The 19,771-nt window shown below is 55.2% G+C and overlaps 1 protein-coding gene across 2 annotated transcripts in view; it reads right to left on the bottom strand.

The window, feature by feature from the left end:
- Positions 1 to 17: 17 nt before the first annotated feature.
- Positions 18 to 19,771, bottom strand: part of HPSE2 (heparanase 2 (inactive)) — a 111,471-nt gene continuing 91,717 nt past the window's right edge. For both annotated transcript variants that reach the window (XM_026851345.1, XM_026851346.1), the window contains 6 exons: positions 18,241 to 18,334; positions 15,634 to 15,740; positions 14,387 to 14,501; positions 1,754 to 1,899; positions 601 to 747; positions 18 to 519 (listed from right to left, as the gene is read on the bottom strand). In XM_026851345.1, coding sequence (XP_026707146.1) covers positions 354 to 519; positions 601 to 747; positions 1,754 to 1,899; positions 14,387 to 14,501; positions 15,634 to 15,740; positions 18,241 to 18,334 — 775 coding nt within the window. In that variant the 3' untranslated portion in view covers positions 18 to 353. The remainder of the gene's footprint in view (positions 520 to 600; positions 748 to 1,753; positions 1,900 to 14,386; positions 14,502 to 15,633; positions 15,741 to 18,240; positions 18,335 to 19,771) is intronic.

The following is a 19,771-nucleotide window of genomic DNA, read 5'->3' as shown; positions in this document are numbered from 1 at the left end:
TATAAGAGACAGGGCTACACCAGGGTTCAGCACCCCAGGCCTGCCCAGCAGCCGGTGGGCACCGGAGCCCGGGTGCTTCTCGCAGCTCGCGGGACGGATGGCAGCAGGCCCTGCAAATTCACCGTCACACCGCTCCGGCAGGATGGTGGCCAGAGCCAAGCGGAGCTCTGCAGTCACATTGCGGGAGAGGGTGCCAGGCCAGAGGGCATCCAGGGGGCAAGGATGGGGGCACGACGTGGTGCCCACCTGACGTGGCCCTGCTGCAAGGCTGTGGGGGTTGCCAAGGAGGCAGCGTGTCCTGGGGAGTGCACAGAGGCAGGAGCGGGGCTGGCAGGTCCATTCTGGGCCACGGGCTATCGGTACCGGCAGGCCAGCGCATTCACGTTCTTCACCACATAGAAGCTCATGGTCAGCGGGGGGATGACCAGGGTGCGGCCAGCCCGCAGCGGGCGAGGCTTCAGCTCGGGGAGGGTCCCATCGTCCACCATGGCCAGTGGCTGCCCATTGAGCTGGACGGACCTGTGGGACCAGGAGAGGGTCAGGGTGGTGGCATCAAGGATGGGTGGTGGTGGCAGCCCCAGCCATCAGCATTACACTTACTTGGAGTGGAGCCCGTCTTTGCCATAGGGCTGCAGCAGGTACTGGTGGACGATCTTATCCCGCAGTGTCCCCGCCAGCTTGATTTTCTTCCGGGAGCGATGCAGGTTGATGATGTAAAGGGTGATGGACCCCCGGACGTAGTTGTGGCTGCAGAGGGGAGACCGGGAGCTAAGGGGTGCATTGGCACATGCCCTGGGACCATCACCTCCAAGAAGTGGTTTGGGGGTCTCTGCAAGAACCAGCCTTGTGCAGCCATCATCCAGAGGGGACATTGCTGTCCCAGCTGCCCCTCCACAGGGAGATGTCACCTCCCCATTGCAAAGCCTGGCTCTGCGATGATACCTTTCTGATCTCCTCTTCCCCTCCTCAGCCAGGGGTGTCATGGCTCGAGAGGGTGCTGTGCCAGTGTCTGGAGCTGGGGGGGTGGTGGTCCTGGGGCAGGCCCCCCCCCCCCCGGGTGTCACAAGGAGGAGGCTAAGAATGGAGGGGAGCTCTGTGCACAAGTGGCGTCTGCCCCTGCTGCCCTGGGCACCTAACTGACAGGTCCAGACACTGATCCTCTGTCCCTGCCTAATCAGGCAGCCCCAAACAAAGGCTATAAAGCACTTTGCACCTGTCAGTTACTGGACAAGGTTTCCTACCGAGCTGGAGGCATGTTGAAAGCATCTGGACTGTGTAAAGAAACAGACTCTCCTCCTCCACAATAGCAACTTGTGTCTGCAGAGGAGGTGGCCGCCCCCCTGGCTCGCTGGGGCGCTTTCAAAGACCTTATCAGCGAAACAATAACCAGGCCGGGCTCCGCGGCAGCCCGGCCTGGCAGGTAACCCGACCGATCGGGGCCCCCTCGTGTGAAATCCACTCCCTTGATCTCTGCTGCTGGGGCTGCCCAGCGGCCACCGCACTAGTCCTGGCCGGCCCTGTTCCCAGGCATAGGCCTGCCACAACTTTCATCAGAGGCATCGCCATTCCGGCGCGCTCCCTCCACTGCCACAGCAGCCAGAGCAGCGCCCAAGGGAGTCCCCTGGGAAGCCAACCTGCCTTGCTGGAGCCAAACCCTGAGCTCCTGCCCCAGCATGCCTTTGGTGGTAACCATCTCCTGGGGGTCCCACTTAACCCCCCACCTGCAGCTCCCAGCCTCCCTCACTCTGCTTACTTGTGGTAGCTGGTGCAGTGAGCGTAAATGCGGAGCTTGTCGCGAATGACCCTGCCGGGCCGGGGTTTCCTCTGAAGACCAGCCACGTGGATTGCCAGGACCTTGGGACCAATGAGGCGCTTGTAGAGCAGGGACAGCCAGTAGTCCTGGGGGACAGAGGGGACAGTCAGCAGCACGACGGTCCTCCCGACTCACAGCGGGAGTGGGCAGGAGAGGCTGGCTTCCCTCCTTACAGCCTAGCAAAATTTTGGCTGTGGGGGTGAAAATGTTGAGTGCCAGATATCTGCTTTGGGGTGAGCTTTTTTTGTGCAGTCCAAGCCAAAATGACATCGCTGTTTCCAGGAAAGAGATTAAGGGAGGAATAAATTTCTCTGCCCACGCTGAGAGACATCAATACCCTCTAAAGGGGCTCAGCCTTTGGCTGGGCTGGCTACAGAATGTGGGGAGTGGCAAGGATGCCCTCACGCATTCCCACTGACCCGCACAGCCATGCTGTGGCCCTGTGCACCAGCTCCAGCTGATGCAGACAGGATGTTGATGTCTCTGGAGCAGGCAGGTCTCCCTCTACCCCACTCTTTACACAGGGCTGGAGCACACCAGAGCTCCCCCATGCTCTCCAGCTCTGTTCATGGTACTCTGGCTTTGGTTACTGCTGGGGGTGCTCCATTTCCCAGAGGTATTTCTCCCATTTTAAAGCCTGCCACGGAGTTAAGCACCCATGAACATAGCACAGGGAAGCCAAGCACTCAAGAAATAGGAAATGTTCAGCCTTTGCACACATGCATTAATGATGCAGCCTTTAATTACATCACCACATACTACTTTTTCCCGCAGGGCATGGCCTTGCTCAGCACAGAGGATGGGCCCCAAGCCCCAGGAAGGGAGGTGAGGCTGTGCAGTGACGAAGGCCGCTGCCGGCAGGGCCCCCCACTCATCCGCTGCAGAAGCTGGGAGGTGTGCAGTAAATGAAGCAGGATTCTGGGAAGGGAAAGAGCAGGCTCAGGCGCTCGCCTGCTATTCTGCAAGACAGGTTCTGGCCCTGCTGCTGCTCTGGACACCCTGGGTGATGCTGGGGAGATGGAGCCTCTCACGCTGCTTCTCTGGGTGCTGTCTGTGGGTGCACTGGGCACCACCTGGGTGCAGGGGCACCTTCGTATTCATGAGCACTCTGGATAAACCCCCTCTGCGTGACCCAGACTGGCTGCCCCAGAAGGAACACGTGCCCCAGGGCAATTGGGATGATCCCCCATCTCAGCTGGCCATGTCAAACTCCCAGTAGTGATGGTCATGCTGGCACCAGGCACTGCTCTGCCTGGCAGTGTCTGACCTGCACGGCGAGGAGGGCTGCTGATGTGGAAAGGAGCATGGATCAAGAACCCTATGGCTCTGCACACTGCCTGGGGAGGCATGAAGAAAGTCCTGTGTGGTCAGGATAGTGCCAGGAAGGGTCTGCTACCCCAGAGGGGCGGGGGGAGTGGGGGTGGAATGGGGTGTCCAGGGCACCAGGCTACAGGGCAGGATGGGCAGGTGGAACTGCAGATCCCCTACCCATCCCGTGGGTGGGAAGTCCTCACAAAGAGCCCAATTAATAGGCATTTTGGATGAAGAGGCCAGTAGATGAAATACAGAGCAGTGCTGCAGTAGCACGAGGGGAATATCCACCCGACAGGCTGGACTGTGGGCCCCATCCTCTCTCCAGCCCAGCTCAGCAGAAGCTGACCTGTTCCAGCAGCACTGGGTTGGCTTGACAAAGGGAGATCCAAACCCACTTCCCACTTCCTGGGTAAGCCTTTGCCACAATGCTGAAGAAGAGCCACCTCCTGCTCTTCTCTCACTGCTCCCAGCCAAAACCACGGGGCTTTGTGCCACACCAGCCTGGTAACTGCTTCCTCTGCAAAACCCAGGCCCTGGAGGAGACACGAAGGTGAAAGGGAGAGACTTGTGCATCCCGAGAAGGCTCAGCCCAAGAGACTGAAGCTCCTGAGGAGGACGAGATGCAGTTGTTTAATACTTCAGACGTGTGCCACCCTGCAGGTGCATGCCACCATCTCTGTCCCTGCTGGCTGGCAATGCTGCCCCGCACCCTGGGGCCGTCCCTGCCTGCACCACGTTGCAGGGGCTGTGCCAGCCTTTCCCTGCCGTGGGAAGCTGTGTCAGCCCGCCCTGCTCAGACTCCTGGCAGGCAGCAGCAGCAGTGCCCAGCACATTGCCGGCTCCCCAGTGAGCCACGCCAATTAGCAGGCGTCATTAGATGAGTAATTACTTGAGTTTACTGCGAGGCCAGTGAGCACAGATTGCAGTGTTTAGCCCCATGAACATGAGTTAAAAATAAATGAGTTCAGTGCCCCAAGCTACATGCCAGCTCAGGCTCTTAGGTCTTTCTAGCAGCCCCCTTGGGGCTTCTTGCCTCGTCTCCTTATTTCCACCAAAGGGTTGCTGCTTTCACCCACAGGTTATGGGAGTGATAGAGGCCAGAGACTTCGTGGCTGCCCTCAAAATTTCCATATGGGTCTCAAGAGCAGGGGGTTTGCGACAAACTTGTCATGATGAGGAGCTGGCACCAATGGCTCCCCTCCAGGCAGGGTGGTCCCCAGGGGTTTGCTGATTTGACACCAGTTCCCTTCACTCCCAAGGCTCAGCAGCAGCAAGGTGTGCACTGTGGGGTGCGGGGAGCTGCCTAGTCCCACGACCTGCCCTGGTTGCTGCCAAATCGCACGTCTCGGCATACAGTCTTCCCAAAGGTGCTCTGACAAACCCTGCTCCCTTGCAGAGCTGGGGGAGCTGAGCCCAGGGCTCTTGCCATGGCAGCTGAAAGAGCTGTGCCATTCAGCATCTCCTGAGCTGAGCAGATGCTTGTCTCTCTGGGAAGCATTGGCCACGTTTTGTGAGTTTCTGATCCAGCAAAGGGTGCACAGCTTTTTTGAGAAAAACTGTGCAGATGCTATGAGTAAGGCAGTCAGCAGTGATGCAGGGTGAGCTGTTCTGCAAAGTGTGAGATGACCACAGCTCAGTGTGCAGTATTTCAGTGCAGGCAATGCCCCCAAGGCAGCATGGGGACTGACCTCTCCCTACAGCATCTGCAGAAGGTGAGGGTAGAGCAGTGATTTTAACTTGCCTTGCTGGCAAGGCTAGCTCTGAAGTATCTGTTTTGAGAAGGATGTGGAAATACCAAAGAGAGTTCAAAGGAGGGCCAGAAAAACGACCCAGGGCTAGAAAAGTTGTCAGTGCTGGCCTGGAGGTACTTGAGCTCTTCAGCTTACTGCAGGGAAGTGCTGAAGACAGCTGCAGCTTTTCGCATCATCGCAAACCCGCTTGCGGCAAGGGCCAAAAATCACGTTACTTGCAATAAATTACCAGGAGCTGGTGACACTGAGCATTTGGATGATGAATTACACACACACCTAGCATGATGGAAACAAACTTGCTGGGTGCAGGCACTTCCCCCAGTTGGGCTGGTGCTCCGGGGCTGCTCCTACCACTGGCATGAGTTAAAATCACACCAGGGCTGATGGGGACCTGCAGCTACTGGCTTCTGTTCAAATGGTGATCAGCTTGGGAAGCAGTTGCTCTTGAAACCCAGCATGGCTGCAACCAGGGTGGCTTTTCCACTGATCAGTGACCTATTCCTAGACTGCTGAGAGCACCTGGCACCCCCTCCCATATGGCAGCACTCTCATGCCCCTTGCAAAGACAAGTGCCCACCTGGCAGTGTGGTGCCCGGCATCTCGATGGAAGCAGCCCTGACAATGCCTAGGGAGACGTGTGGCTCCAAGCAGTGCAAACATAGAAAGGATTTGGCTTCTGGAGTCGCAGAGGGCTCCCGTTGTGAGGGCTGAGCCAGCACTACAGCTGTAGCAGCAGAGGAGGAATAGCAGACAGGAATCTGGTCTGCTATTAGTCCCCCGGGAATCAAGGGAGCTTTCCTGCTTTAATTGTTTTGCAGACCCATTAAGCAGTGCTGCCACTGCAGCCCTCAGAGCTGCAGGCGAGGAGCACCTGAAGGCAGAGCCGTCCTGCGCCTCAGGAGGTCTCCTGGCCAGGAGGGGCACTTGACTCAAGTGAGTTGATGTGCAGAGCTCAGGCCAGCCACATCTCCTGAGCCCCATGGGGCCAGTGAAGATCCACGAACTTTCCACTAGACAGGGAAAGCTCAGAGGGTCATAAACTGATCTCTTTGCACATTTTAATTAATTGCAGGAGCTTTTAGAGACTGCAGCTTTTGGAAATAAGACCGATTAGGCAGACCTTCAGACAGACAGACCTATTAACCAGGCTCTCCTGTCTCCAGAACCATCAGGAAGGGTGCAGTATATATCCCCATGCTCTCTCCTAGGGGCAGCAAAGCAACTCTACAGCCCACCTGAGTTTGTTCAGCTTCGCGCTCACCACATGTGAGAAGATGTTGCCATAACCAGAAAACTGGAGTAACAGAGCTGTATCCCTTTGCTTTCCCAGGGACTGTAACTGGCAAAGGAAGCCAAACTTAAAATGAGCAGGCTGCTGACCCCACAGTGCACAGCCTCCTCTGGCTGGGGCTGCCAGGGCATGGCTCTGTGTCCCCATGTCACTGGCAGCATCAGCTGGCTGCTGCTCACCCACCTTCTCTTCCTCCTGCTCTTCCCTCTCCTAAAGCTGCCCAAGCTCTTCCTCCATCACTCAGACACACTTGAGTTTCAACAGCCTGTTAGAGATCGCTCCATTCCTGCACTTTCATCTGCCTTTTTCCACAGTCCATCCAACCCGTATAGAGATACGGTCTGTCTGGTCTGCCTTCCTGTACATCACAGCATGGAGCTTTGCTCTTTTATCCCTCTGTTGAGCTTGATGGCTCGTTTTTGGCAAAAGCATATTCCAGAAAAGTAGTGACTGTGGTTGTGAGGGCTTGGAGGGACGGAGAAGCTGCCACTTCCCAGGGAGTCTGTTCCAGCGGTTAAACATCCGCACTGTTAACAATCCCACCCCTTATTTTCAGCTTGAATTTGTCTGGCTTCAGCTTCCAACCAGTGGTTCTTGTTCTTTCTTTTTCCACTATATTAAAGAGATCCTCAGCATCCAAAGCTTTCTCCCTGTGGAGGTCCTTACATCCTGTTCAAGCCACGGCCGGTCGTTCCTTCAGCAAGGCTGGACTAATGCCGCTTTTAACATTATCCCTGAGTTTTATGTGCTTCTTGGACTGTGGGAGTTCAAGGCTTTCTCACCCAAATCCTGTGCCTTGCAGATAAGCAGAGCCTCTCCCCAAAGGGACCATTTGCTGAAGTCAAAATGATCGGCTCCAGGAATGGGCACTGATGCTTTCCTCACGAGTTCACATGCACCCATCCTCAGGGACATGAGCTGTTTGCCATTTTGCATGTGCACCCTCCTTATGGGGAGGTCCTGAAGAGCTGAGGGCTTGGTGAGCAGTCTCCTACAATATTTGCTGCTTTACTGGGGGAATGTGCAGGTGTGCCCTGAGCACCACGGGGGACAGTCAAGAGAGGGTCTATGAACAGGAACAACACTCCTCCCAGCCCCAAATGAGGGGACTGCCAGGACCTGGTGGCATCAGCAGAGCAGGATGGGGCCAGCACACATGGAGGTGCTGCAGCAAAGTGGCCCCTTGCCTCTTCCCTCTGTTGTGCCCACAGCCCTGCCCATCCTGGGCAGGACAGACCCTTGCTTTGATCCAGGCACCTGCATATATGAAAGGATTGGCCAACACTGCCCAAATCCTTTCTTGCATAGCCTCAGTCCCTGCAGGTGCCCACCACCAGTCCCCCAAACCTGCTGACATCTCTGCCTGGGCATTGGTTGCTTTAACCGTTCTGATCTTCTTCCTTCCTGCTCTAATGGCAGCAAACGCCTCATCTCACACCACTCTTTCCTGCATCACCTTCCACCTTCACATCTTCCTAGAAGCTTTCTTTGCTGACAAGAGGTCTACAGCTGAAGTGTGACATGAGGAACTGCCAGTCCTGCACCCCAGTGCCTTTCAGTTAAGGAAGACAAGGTGAAGAGACGGGCATGGCAAGGGAGGGCAATGGCTCCATTACCCGGGGCAGGGGCAGCTCTGTAGAGCAGAACAGTTGCTACTGTGCCTGTGTTGTGTGTCCTGTGCACTTATGGGGGCTTATGGCAGACTGCTCTTGTCTGGCCCTGGGGACTAAGTATCTACTCATGGTGAGGGAAAGGAAACCAGGTTACATTTTACAACAGCTCTTCAGTAAATCCCAAAGCGCAGAATGTGGGGGCAGCCAGGAGAGTTGCTCCCATCCCATATAACCTGCTAATGTGTGTGCACCCATGGGCTTGGAAAGCAGCACTCTCATTCACCGATGCCAGAAGAACCTCAAGTTCCGTGTTTGGGCTGAGCATCAGCCGTTCATCCTACAGCCTGGGGTCTCCTCCCCAGCTATGCCAGCAGCACAACCCACCAAGCCTCTGATGAGCATCACGTCTTCCCAGCCTTCAAGACGCTGCACCTTTTGCTCAGCTCCTCTCCCTTGTCTCTGTTTCATCTGCTCTTTTTCTCCATCAGGGAGAAAGACCAAACACTGACATTAAGGCAAAATTCCTGCTGTAGGAGTGGCCGTCACAGGAATTGCTGCCAGGCACTGGTGGCACCGAGGGGACAGCCCATCCAGGCACTGGGAAAGTGGCAAGTGGGAAGTGGCCCCTGCCTACTCCTGACCTTTGCAAGCTGGCCCCCAGCCAATGGCCTCTACCTTTCCAGGGAGCTGAGCAGATGGAGGAAGAGCCAAACCTTTCTTTTGTCATCACCTCTCCCTAACATGGTCCAGGCGATGGAGGCCACAGGAAGGGAGCAGAGCTGCTGGATCAGAGGGCTTGGAAACCAAATGCAACTGCTTTGCTGTTTTCTGTTCTTCTGTTGCTTTTCATCATAATGCTACTTCCCTCTGCTCCACCAGCAAGCACCAACCCAGCCTGGGAAGGGTTTCGCTGTGTCCCCTCCTCCACAGCCCCAGGATGACTGTCATGAATGTGGGCAGGTCTGTCACTAGCACAGTGCCTCTGGGAGACATGGGCAGTGGTGTGTCCATCCTTCCAAGTACAAGCCACTGCTGCTGGTCCCAGATGGTGTGTGTCTGCCTCAGTCTCCAGTGCGAGAGGAACAGCCCAGCTCTGGGTCTGCACATGTCCTGCAGCTCCGCGGGTGGGTGCCAGAGCTGCTAGCTGCAGCATGGCTTTGATGCATTTGACAGGCCAAGCATACAAACTTCAGAGACATTTTTTATGGTGCACTAAGAAAGAAAGGCCCCTTAACCCACTGTGACAGCAAGCAGAGTTTAGGTGCTTTAAATGTTTCCTTTATCTCAGGTAAAACAAGCTTCAGAGCAGACTTAGAGCTCCTGGAAGGCTGAATGCAGTGAGGGTGCAAGGAGCAGAGGATGCTGCAGTTCTTGAGACATGGTATGATCATGGTTGAAAGGACAAGGCAGTGGAGGGGATGCCCTGCTCAGACCTGCTTCAGGTGCTTGTGCCAAGGCTGGCTGGGATGTCTCTGCAGGGCACCATTTCCACTCCGCGCTTCAGTGGGCCATGCTCTGGCTTGACATCTCCTGGGAGAGCCTTTACCCTGCACACATTTGAACTGCCTAGGATTTCATCCCTCCCTTCCGTGGCCAGAGCAAACATCCCATACCAAGAGCTCCTGTCCATCTTCGCCTCTCCCACCCCTTCCTCATCTGCAGGCGTTGCTCCTGTCAGATCCAGTGCTCCAACATGCGGGGCAGATGGGGGTGCCAGACGCCTGCGTGGCAGATTTACAGTCATCAGAACAGTTTCCATCTGTATGCGAGCTCCACTGGACCTGCTCCCTCTCCCCACCCTTTGACACTCCCAGGCTTGGGACAGTGCCTCTGCCTGCGTGATGCATGGCACACTGCAGCCTGACCTGGCTGCCCTCTCCCCAACAGTGACCACAAAGCTGAGGGTCCCTGCTGGGGGGAACAGCAGCCGCAGTCCTACCCCTGGCAGCTCGGCTGTCTGCCTGAGTGCAGCACAGTGACTCACTGCTGGGCGTGCAGATGGGCCGGTGCAGCAGCAGGGCTGAATTCCCCCGGCCCCACAGCCAGCTGGCTGGGCTCAGTGGTGGGAATGGGAGTGCTTGCAGGAAAGGGCTCTCCATAATCTTCTTGCTATGGATGCCAGTCTCCTCTACACCCCTTGGACACTGCCAAGCCCAGCAGCCAGGCAGCCACCAGGCAAGTGGATGGCACGGTAGGGATGGGTGCAGGTGGGCGAGTACCTGGCCCCTGCAGCCTTGAGCTAGGGAGAGCCCCCTCCTGTGCAGCGCAGGAGCAGGAGAGGCACTGTCCGGGGAGATGGCTAGGACCTCCAGCTGCAATTAGCAATGCCTCTGGCCAAGCCTGCTCAGCTAATGAGTGCACCAGGGAGTGTGTACATACAGCAGGCAGGAGTGTGGCCAGGCGACCCACTTCCACCCCTGCTACCCAGCACAGGACCTCCCTAGCACCCAGAGACTGGGGTCCCAGCCCGTGTCCTATTGGGGAGGTGTTCAGGACGTGTGGGGCAGGTGCCATTGGTACCCAAACACCAGGTGCAGCCCAAGGGCATGGCTCACACCATGGCTCTCCCCTAGGGACCTTGAGGGATGTCAGGGACAGCCACGGCCTGGCACTGAGCTCATTCACACCATGGCTTTTATGAAAGCCTGGTTAGGAAGGGGACAGATCACTAAGGACAGACCCGATCCAAGTCTGGGGTCCTTTCTCCTCCAAGACAGACAGTAACTTTCCCAACAAGTTCTTCAGTGCCTTTGGACTAAGCAAAGGAGGTGAAAAATCACCTGCAGCATCCAGGCATCTGACCACAGCACTGTCAGGCACAGACCTCTGCACCGCTGTGATGCTTTCTCAAGGACGCCATCAATTCACAGGCAATATCATGTTGTCTTCTACTACCACAGCTGAGCAGGCAGCCCCTGCTGTCTCTTCACTCTGTGATTCCTCTGGGCCTTTCTCATGCTGTGTATAAAACTTATAGTCAGAAAAGAAGTTTTAGCATCTGCCTAACTCAGGAGAACCAAGTATCTCACCATTCACAGTCTTTAGGAGAAGGTCCAAGAGGAGCCACAGTTATCAGGAAATGGAATCCTGGATTTCAGCTTTAGCTTTTCCATGGGGATTGTGTTGCTTGGGTTCTGCATAGAAATATGCCCAGTTTTCCATGCATAGGTATAACCTTACAGCACTGTGCATTAAGGGAGCAGAAATTACTACAAAGAATGGATAAAACCCAGGCAAGTGGAAGAGCATTCAGAAAGGTCTTTAGCATGCTGTAACAATCTGAAGAGAAAGCTCACACCTACCTGGGGGGTTCTCCAGTGAAATAAATGTATTGTATCCCTCTGGACTGTTTCAGAGAGATATTAAGGAAAGAGATGGAGTATGTACACTGCATGCCTGAAATGAGCCTAGAGCTACTAAATGCTAGAGTGGCATTTCAAAGGCACTGCCCTCTGAAGGGTGAATATCAGTGCTGCTTCTGCCGTCCTTTCTTCTGCTCCTCACTCCCACACACATGTACAGATGGGTTTAGGTGCAGACAGGCAGACTGACATACCTGTGAAAGGTTTTATTTGAAGGGCTTCTCAAGTACAAGCCCTGACTATTATACAGCTGGCTGCCTCAATCACTCAGGAAGGCAAAGCACTCCAACCATACATGAAAACGTTATCTCAAAAATAACAAGGCATTAAAACACTTCAGCTCAGTTGCATTAAGGTCAGCTGGAACATTTCTATTCCCCAGCCTGATCACATCTGTGTGAAGGCCAGGGAACCTCATGTTGCCCAGTTTCTCCTGCTCTGCTTCCCATTAGTCCGACAAAAGAAACCCACTTCCTTAGATCTGCACCTGGAGGGAGGCTCAGAGAGACAACCTTGCCTTCCCCTGCTGCACCCATCCCTCACATGGACTTAGAGGGCGCCATCTCCGAGGAGAGGGTGGATGGGCAATTCTGGCAGCCAGGATGGGCACTCAGAGCTGCTCTTTCATGAGTGAAGGACCTGGATGGGTGCCCAAAGGCCATGCCCCTTGCAAACTGACTCAGAAGCTATAAGACACTGCTTAGCTCATAAGCCAGCTGTGTGTGGAAAGCCCAGTAGAGACAAGTGTGTCTCCTTCATTTCACCGTGAAGTTGCAGTGCCCCTTGGCCACACTGCTGGCACCTGAGACCATTTTTGGGGAGCCAGGCTGCATTACACTGGTAAGCCACCATGGCCAGGGCATAGGCCAGTTTAAACCTCTGCTTTCAAGGTTTCACTGCATTCCTGCCTGCAAGCAGCTATTTCCAGGTGCTCTTGCATTTCCCACCAGTTTACATGGCCAGAGTTTACAAGCTGACTTTTAAGCCAAGGCTAATCCTCAGAAAACACAGAGCAAGCCTCACCAGGCTGCCCGAGTTTGCTACCTAGTGCCCATGCCCAGAGCGCTGGTACCCCTTGCTCGCTAGCAGCATGGCCCATGACAGCAACTATCACCCTGCTATACATAGAGCAGTGCAGTGATTTGTCTGCTCCTTCTCTTGTACATAACAAATCCCCCCAGTGCTGCAGTCCCTGGGGAAGAGGCAGAAAGAAACGTGGTGGTTTAGAAGCTGAGACTCCCACAGCGGTCCCCACCACATGACCTCTGTTATCTGCATTCCCCAATCCCCAACATGGCACCCACACCACATTTTACAAGCTTCCTCATGCCACCCACTGTAATATGCTCTAACAGAGACAGTACTAACAGGAGCAAGACCAGAAGCATCCGAGGGGCCCAGCTGAAGGACAGGAAGGAGGGCTCACATGGCAGTAGCACAGTACTCGTACAGCGATGTATTACAAATCACTTAGTTTGATATGGGAAGCTCTTTAGCACAAGGATGGAGGGCTGTATTTGTATCGCTGCACCATCCCTGGACCACGCAGGAAACTCTCCCTGGACCATGCAGCTACCTGGCACCTAAGGACACTGCTGTAAAAGACTCAGCTTCAGCTCAGCATCCCAAACCACACCATCTTCTTATCTGACAAGCAGGGATCAGTAGTGCCAGGGGAAGAGGAAGAGGTGCAAAGGTTGCTAAGGGGAGCCCAGCCCTGGCTCCTGGAGGAGCTGCCAGCTGGAGCACGATTGATGCTGTGGCAGTACGGCCCTTCTCTCAGCAGGCAGCTGCCTCACGCCCAGCCGGTGTGCAGAAACCTCTTTGTCGTGGCAGCTAATGAGCAGATTGTATTTCACAGTGCCGCGGCCCTGCGCAGGTACAGCCAGAGGCTTTCATCTCCCTGATAGCTCCCACGGGAAAAGAGCAGCCGCTGCCCCACAGAGCAGGTCACAGTTCGGTCTCACCAGGTTTTTTGGTGTTTGCAGTTTTTAAACCCCCTGTTAGTTTGTACCTGCCTGTGGCTCCTTCATAGCACATGAGTGGAAGAAAAGGGGTTGGGGAAGTACCCACTGGAGTTTGTGCAGAAGCACAGTGGTGGGACATGAGATCAACACTGAAGAATATCAGAGAGTGAGGAAAAAGTCATGAGGGGGGTAGGATCTAACTTATGGGAGACATCTTTAAAACAACAGCAAAATCTATTTTAAAGACCTCCATTTTGTTTAACAGCCCAGGGTTTATTCCTCTCACTCCTCTCTTGGCTTTAATCTAGCTCCTAACTGCACGCCTGCTCCAGCCACTCTGGGGCTGCTACCCCTGCTGAGCCACGAGAGCTGGCCACGGGCCACCCACTGCCCTTCCTGTGCCAAGAGAACTGGACACGGACCACCTGCTGTCCCCACTTGCACGGCAGGCAGGAGCTAGCTTGCACCCATCAGCTGAGAGCAATCTGGGGGGGCCCTGAGGCCCTGCGGAGGGGGGTGATATGGCTTGGCCAGGGGAATTGGCTCTTCCAAAGAGATTCATTAAGCGCTTGCCCCAGTCTCAGATTCATCTCAAACAATGTTCAAGGTCCCCCAATATCCCCCCAGCCCAGGACCCCAGAGCTGACAGGTCTTGCTGGAGGGGAGCGTGTGGCAGCAGCCCACAGTGCTCCTGGAGATACCCGGAGCAGCACAAGCAGGGGACCATAGTCTCCAGCTCACTGGTTTGCTCTCCAGAGACACCCACCAGGCCATGCTGTGAGGGTTAGCACAGACTTCATTTCACCAACACCTCCCGCATCCTGCCCTGACACTCAGGGATGCTGTAGCAGGGATGCTGTTTTCATTGACTGAGTAGGTAGAGCCGACTGAGATGCAGCTCCAGCCTGGCTTCCCCCGGGCCCGCTCACCACTAACAATCCAGCTGCCCACCCTGTGCCATGCATGGTGGTCCTGCCACATTGCTCCCTCTCTCCGACACCACAGTCTGTGCTGGCATCCCTCAGAGGCACAAGCCTCCCTACCATGCTACCAAGCCTGGGCACTAGATGAAGTTTGAGCTACAGAGGTATCGCTCTCTCATCTGCCTACAACATGTTGCATTTGACATGAACTAACGTCTCCTATTAACACTGCAAGAAACAGATCTGGAAAAATTGATTTTCAAGCAGAGTTCAGACAGGTCACAAGGAAAGAATCCCCACAAAATGAGCGGGGAGAAGCCAGCATCAGCACGACGCCCCCGGGCAGACCTACCGGCAAGGGGTTGAAGTTCTGGTCCACCAGATGGTTGTGGCCGTGGTCGAGGAAGGAGTGCCGCACCACCACGTCGATGCCCCGGCTGGCCAGCAAGCCCAGTGTGTTCAGCCACCTGGGGATGGAGGGAGCAGAATTAGGCCACCGCAGGGGGACCCCCTGGCCCCAGTGGCATAGCTGTGCTCCAGCACAAGGCGTTAAGTCTCATGCACCTGACCTGGTGCCTGCCCCCAGCACCTGAGCTCAAGCCTTCAGGTGGTTTTGTGAGCTGGGTATTAACCAGCTTCCACCACCCCTATCCCAGCAAGCCTGCACACCTCTCCCCCCACCACAGCCACCTCCAACCTAGTTGTGCCTGGCTTGCATGTCCCAGCACGGTGTCTGAGACCCTGCATGCACCCCAGCACTGCAGCCCTATGCCCCAAACCTGGGGTGCTCCCCCAGCCTGCCAGCACTGTGCACCTGCTGTCTCAGCAAAGAGAACTGGACCTTTGCACCAGTCTGTTTCCTCACAGTCCCAGGGGAAAATCTTCAACCCTCACAGCTTGTCACAGCCCTAATACCCTGGGCATTTCCCCATGTTCCCCCACAAAGCCTGGATAATCTTCCTCCATCTTTCATGACCACAGCCAGCTCTGAAGAGCTGAACTGGAGTTTTGCAGCAAGATGCCCTGTGCCAGTAGGCAAGCCCCAGGAGCCAGGAATGCTTACAGCTTTGAAGAAGGAGAAAAAATGGTTTCCAGAGCAGAGCCCTGTTGAGCACTTCTCTGGGCAGATGCCCCAGGAGTGAATGCAAGCAAGGACACATGGATGCAGCCTGAACCAAAAATGCAGAGCAGGTGAAGGGCCGGGCAATCCTGAGCTGCCAAGCGAGGCAAGCCTGTCGGGATGACAGCCCTGGGGTCCCAGAGCTGGCGTGCTCGGACCATACCTCCCTTCCACACCCATACCCTGCAAGCACACCATAGGTACCGGTGTGGGACCCCGCACTGTCCACTCCTTACTCCGCTTCTCTGGGCATGCCAGAGACTGGCTCATCTACAGGAAAGCAGAGCTGAGGAGGGGTAATAGGGATGCTATGGAGAAAACAATGGTCCCCAGGCTGCTGGGGGGTACCAAGGGGGTACAGGTGGTGTCTCTGGGCCCAGAGCTGGCCCTCTCCCAACCACAGTGGCTTTACAGCACTGAAGCCTGCAGAGCCCATAGGGGTAGCAGTGCCCCAGCACTGGCAAGCTGGCATAACTCACAGGAACCCGGCCGCATAGGAATCGGAGAGGTTGTTCATGCCTCCAGCCGAAGTCGCACCAACACCTTCCAGCCAGATCTTCTTCCCTGGTGTGTATGTGTTCACTACCTGCGTGGGAGACAAAAGCAACCAAAATGAGTTTCATCAACCTGTGATTTAAAGCCAAGGCAGACATCTCCTGTGCTACACCCTGGAGAGAATTATGGAGACCTTTGGTAATGATGCTGCTGGGCAGTCAGTGCCTGCCTGGCCCTGGCATGATCACTAGGTGCCTTCCATGGCTGGGTGGTGGAAGACTTCCTCACTCTCTTCTGCCACTGCCACATGTTCACTACACATCTTCTGGAGATGCTCCAAACACACTCTCCCAAACATGCTCTCATGCTCCCAAATCCAGACCCTACTCTTTCCGCATGGTCTCCCCACGCACTCCATCCCACAGGCTGCCCTGCCACGTTGCCTCAGCTCTCCATGTCCCCACACAAGGTGGCTGCCAGCCACAGAGAGCTCTGAGCCCCAGTGGCTCTATGGCGTGAGAGGACTAGGACATAGTGGAGTCACATGAAGGAATGGTGGGCACCCGAGAAGAAAGCAGTGAAAGCCCCTAGACATGGGTAGAGCTAGCCCCATGGCTGAACAGGGGCTGCTTCGCCTCCCGAGGGGTCCCTGGCACAGGCAAGACATGCATGTCCAAGCATGCTGGCCCACCCCTTACAAGGCTCCAGCTGCAGCACAAACACCCATGAGATGTCAGGTAGGACAGGAGGGCCTGGATGACTGGAGCTGCCCTCTCCCAGCACAAGCACCCTCCAGCACCACACAACACCCTGTCCTCTCTCCCGCAATCCCACTTCTCTAGGTTGGGCGATGAGTTCCTGCGACCAGATGTCTGCAAACCCAGCAGCCTGAGGAGAGCTCCGCGCAGCCTGATGGATCCTGCCCCATTAGTGAGGAGCGCTGGAATGTGCTAGATGGACTGGGATCCCTCAAAGATGTTAAATACGCCAGCTCTGGGCTGCCTCCCACTCACAGCCTGTGAGAGTCGACATCCCTGACTGAAGCCCCAGAGGTGTTGGCATCCTGCCTATAATTATCTAAGCCCGCCACCTTCCCCCGTCAGAAAGGAAGCAATAAAACAGGCAAGTGGACAAGCCCAGCTGCTCTAATCAGCCCCGGCAGGATGCACGGACTCAAAGCCAAGCTGGAGGCTATTAGCACCCAGTGCTGTGCTTTTGCTCAGCCACACTGGCATTCCCGGGAGAGCCCTTCCCCAGCACTGCCCTGTGCAAACCAAACCCTGCCCTGTGGGTGAGAGGGTTCCCCCAGCCCACACTGAGGGTGGCTCCTTGCTGCCTCTGGTCTGGATGGTGTCCTGCTCCCTTCCCAACAGGTTCCCAACCCTCAGCAGAAGTGGGACTTGTGCCACCACTTTTGGTGGGGTATTGTATCCCCAGTGGGAGCGGGGTCAGCAGGTGCCTCTTGCTTGCCCCCACGCTGATCCCACTGGCTGCCCAGCCATGCCTCCCAACAGCAGGAGAATCATTCACATGTGTGGACAATTCCCAACTTGTGCCAGAGGACTCAGCAAGCAGCTCCTCTCCTCCAGTTTTGCTGTGCCAACCCTTGCATCCCCTTTCCTGGGGCCTCTTTGAGTTGTTTACTCATCCTATGGTTTCTCTCTGCAGGAATTTCAACAGTAAGACATTGTGGTGACTGGTATGGTATGAAAACCTAGACAAGACAGATGGATGGACATCTCTAGTCCCTAAAGACTTACGCACTTACTAGAGGTTCCTTTTTTCTTCTGGGACTGACAGCTGAGTGGGCTAGTCACAGCCCTGACCCCTGTACCTGCCAAAGTGGGGGGAGCCTATGAAGACCCCATCACCTACCCTGTTGCTAGAGATGCAATCCAGGTCCCCCCGACTGGCAGGGAGAGGAGTGCAGGCTGCACTGGCCAGGCAGAGCTGTGGGCTCTGACACAGCACACCAGCAACAGCTGGGTTTTATAACATGATCATCAAGGAAAAAAAAACAGTTGTTCATAATTATCATGATTCTCTACTAGTGAAAATCGTCCTGGAAATGCAACTGTCACAACTTTTAGTTGCAAGCAACATTTTTAGTCACTGACAGTAAGCAGGGCAAGACATTGCAGTAGGAGCCTCCTCCTCTCCTTGTCCCCTGGAGCAAGTTTTGGAGAATACCCATGTTACATGCTGCTCCCTTCAGGAACGGACAAATGGGAGACTCAAGTCAGACAGCTGCTTGAGAAAGGCTTTGCACAGCAGTGTCTGCTCCTGTCCTGTGCACCCAGCCCACAGCCTGGCACACCCGCACGTGCCGCACCTGTGGCTGCTTCCCTCCTGACCCACTGCACATCCCATACTGGGGCCAGGCATCGTGCTGCCTGGTCCTTCCACCCATTCCCTGCATTTAGGCTGCAAGCACAGCCACCTCAGTAGCCACCCTCCATCCCTGCCCCACACCAGCTCCTCTGGGAGCGTGTCGGTGCTGAGGCCAGAGCCCTGGCCACAAGCTGTGCCAAGGCCAGGCACCATGGACATGGTGCCCCCTCACCCCTTGCAGAACCTTCGCACTCACGCACTTTCTGGATTTTCCTGATCTGGTCAGAGAGTGTGTCTAACAGCCGTGTTTTCAGGAAGTCCGTCACTTTGGCCACTCGGCCATCAATGTAGTAACTGGAAGGAAAATAAGAAGACAAGGATCAGACAGATGGGAGGAGTTCTGCTCCAAATCATGTCCTCTTGTCCCTCTTCTGTCTCAAGCCGAGAAGCGTCCTCTGTACCAGGGAGTCCCTGGTTGCACCCTGCCCTGCCACGGCTCTCTGGCTGTGCCTGAGTCTGGCAGATGCTTTCAGTCTCCAAAACAAGGTGTGAGGTGGATGCACCCTGAATGCTGAACATTCTACACTGAAGAAACCACAGCAAGTTTTGCACTTTCTTAACTATTTCTGATTAAATGCTGGGAGCAGAACACCAAAGGCTGGGAGCAAAACTCCACCCACAAAGGTTTTGCAGCACCCTTTTCACTGGTCTCACGGACACACTACAAAAAGAGACCCTCCAACATGATGCCTGTGATAGCAGCACCTGGGCTCCATGACCAGGGAGATCTTGAAAGATCTTCCACTCACCTGGCTTGTCCTGCCTGTATCCGTCCTGTCTTAGGGACACACTTTTTCAAAATGCAGATAAGCCAGTCAGTCCTCAGCCCGGTATCATTGCTACTGGAAAGATTGCTTTTACGGGATGGCAAAATGGAAGATGTAAATCTAATGGCTGAAACAAAGGGCCCCTTAAGCCACAGGAGGACACTATGCAGACACCAGAAAGAAGGGTCCTGACTGGCAAATACCCTGTCTGAGACATACTGGAAATTGCTGCAGTAAGCACCCAGAAGCGGATGGAGGAGGCTGCCTGTGTTCCCAGCTGTGGGATTAACTGCATCACTCTGCCCAGGTCACGAGAGACTCTCCTTTCAGTGGCTGGTCTGCAGGTGAGACTGTGCAGAGCCTCTTCTGGTCTGAGAACCAGAATTGCTTGTGGACGCCCTGCTGCAATAACACCCCTCCAGGCTACACACTGATGGTGTTTCTGAGCGAGGGTTAGTGACTGTGGAGTGTACAGGCTGAGGACCTACAGCACCTTGCACCAGAGCAAGCCCTGCCCCCAGCACCCCTGCACCACGTGCATCTTCCTCGCTCGCTCTTCCAACAAAATCCACAGCTGAATCCCCCACTCAAGAAATGCCATGGCTGTTAGCTGCAGGGGAAGTCCTGCTCTCACAGAAATCCCTTCTGCCCTGGGAATGCCAGGGAGTATTTCCCATACCTCTGTATGGAAATATCAGCAAGCTGATTTCTGCTCTTCATATGATTGCTTATATAAAACACAGCTATAGTGCTACCAATCATGATGTGAATCATCTGTCTCTTAAGTGTGGGGGGAAGGCTCTGAAATACCTCAATAGTGTCTCCTGGCTCCAGGACATAAGGTGAAGCCGTTTGTCCTGGAGTGCAAATACCCTGTGGCTGGACGTAATCCCAACCAGCTCCTCCTGAGGAAGTACCTGGGCTGGCACCTCTGTCCCCTCACAGGGAACAGTGGCAGCCCTTG

This window comes from Athene cunicularia, assembly GCF_003259725.1.
Source record: "Athene cunicularia isolate RWA chromosome 6 unlocalized genomic scaffold, athCun1 chr6_part1, whole genome shotgun sequence".
Classification (NCBI taxonomy): Eukaryota; Metazoa; Chordata; class Aves; order Strigiformes; family Strigidae; genus Athene; species Athene cunicularia.
Note: the sequence above shows the minus strand (reverse complement) of the source record. Positions and strands in the feature narration are given on the sequence as shown.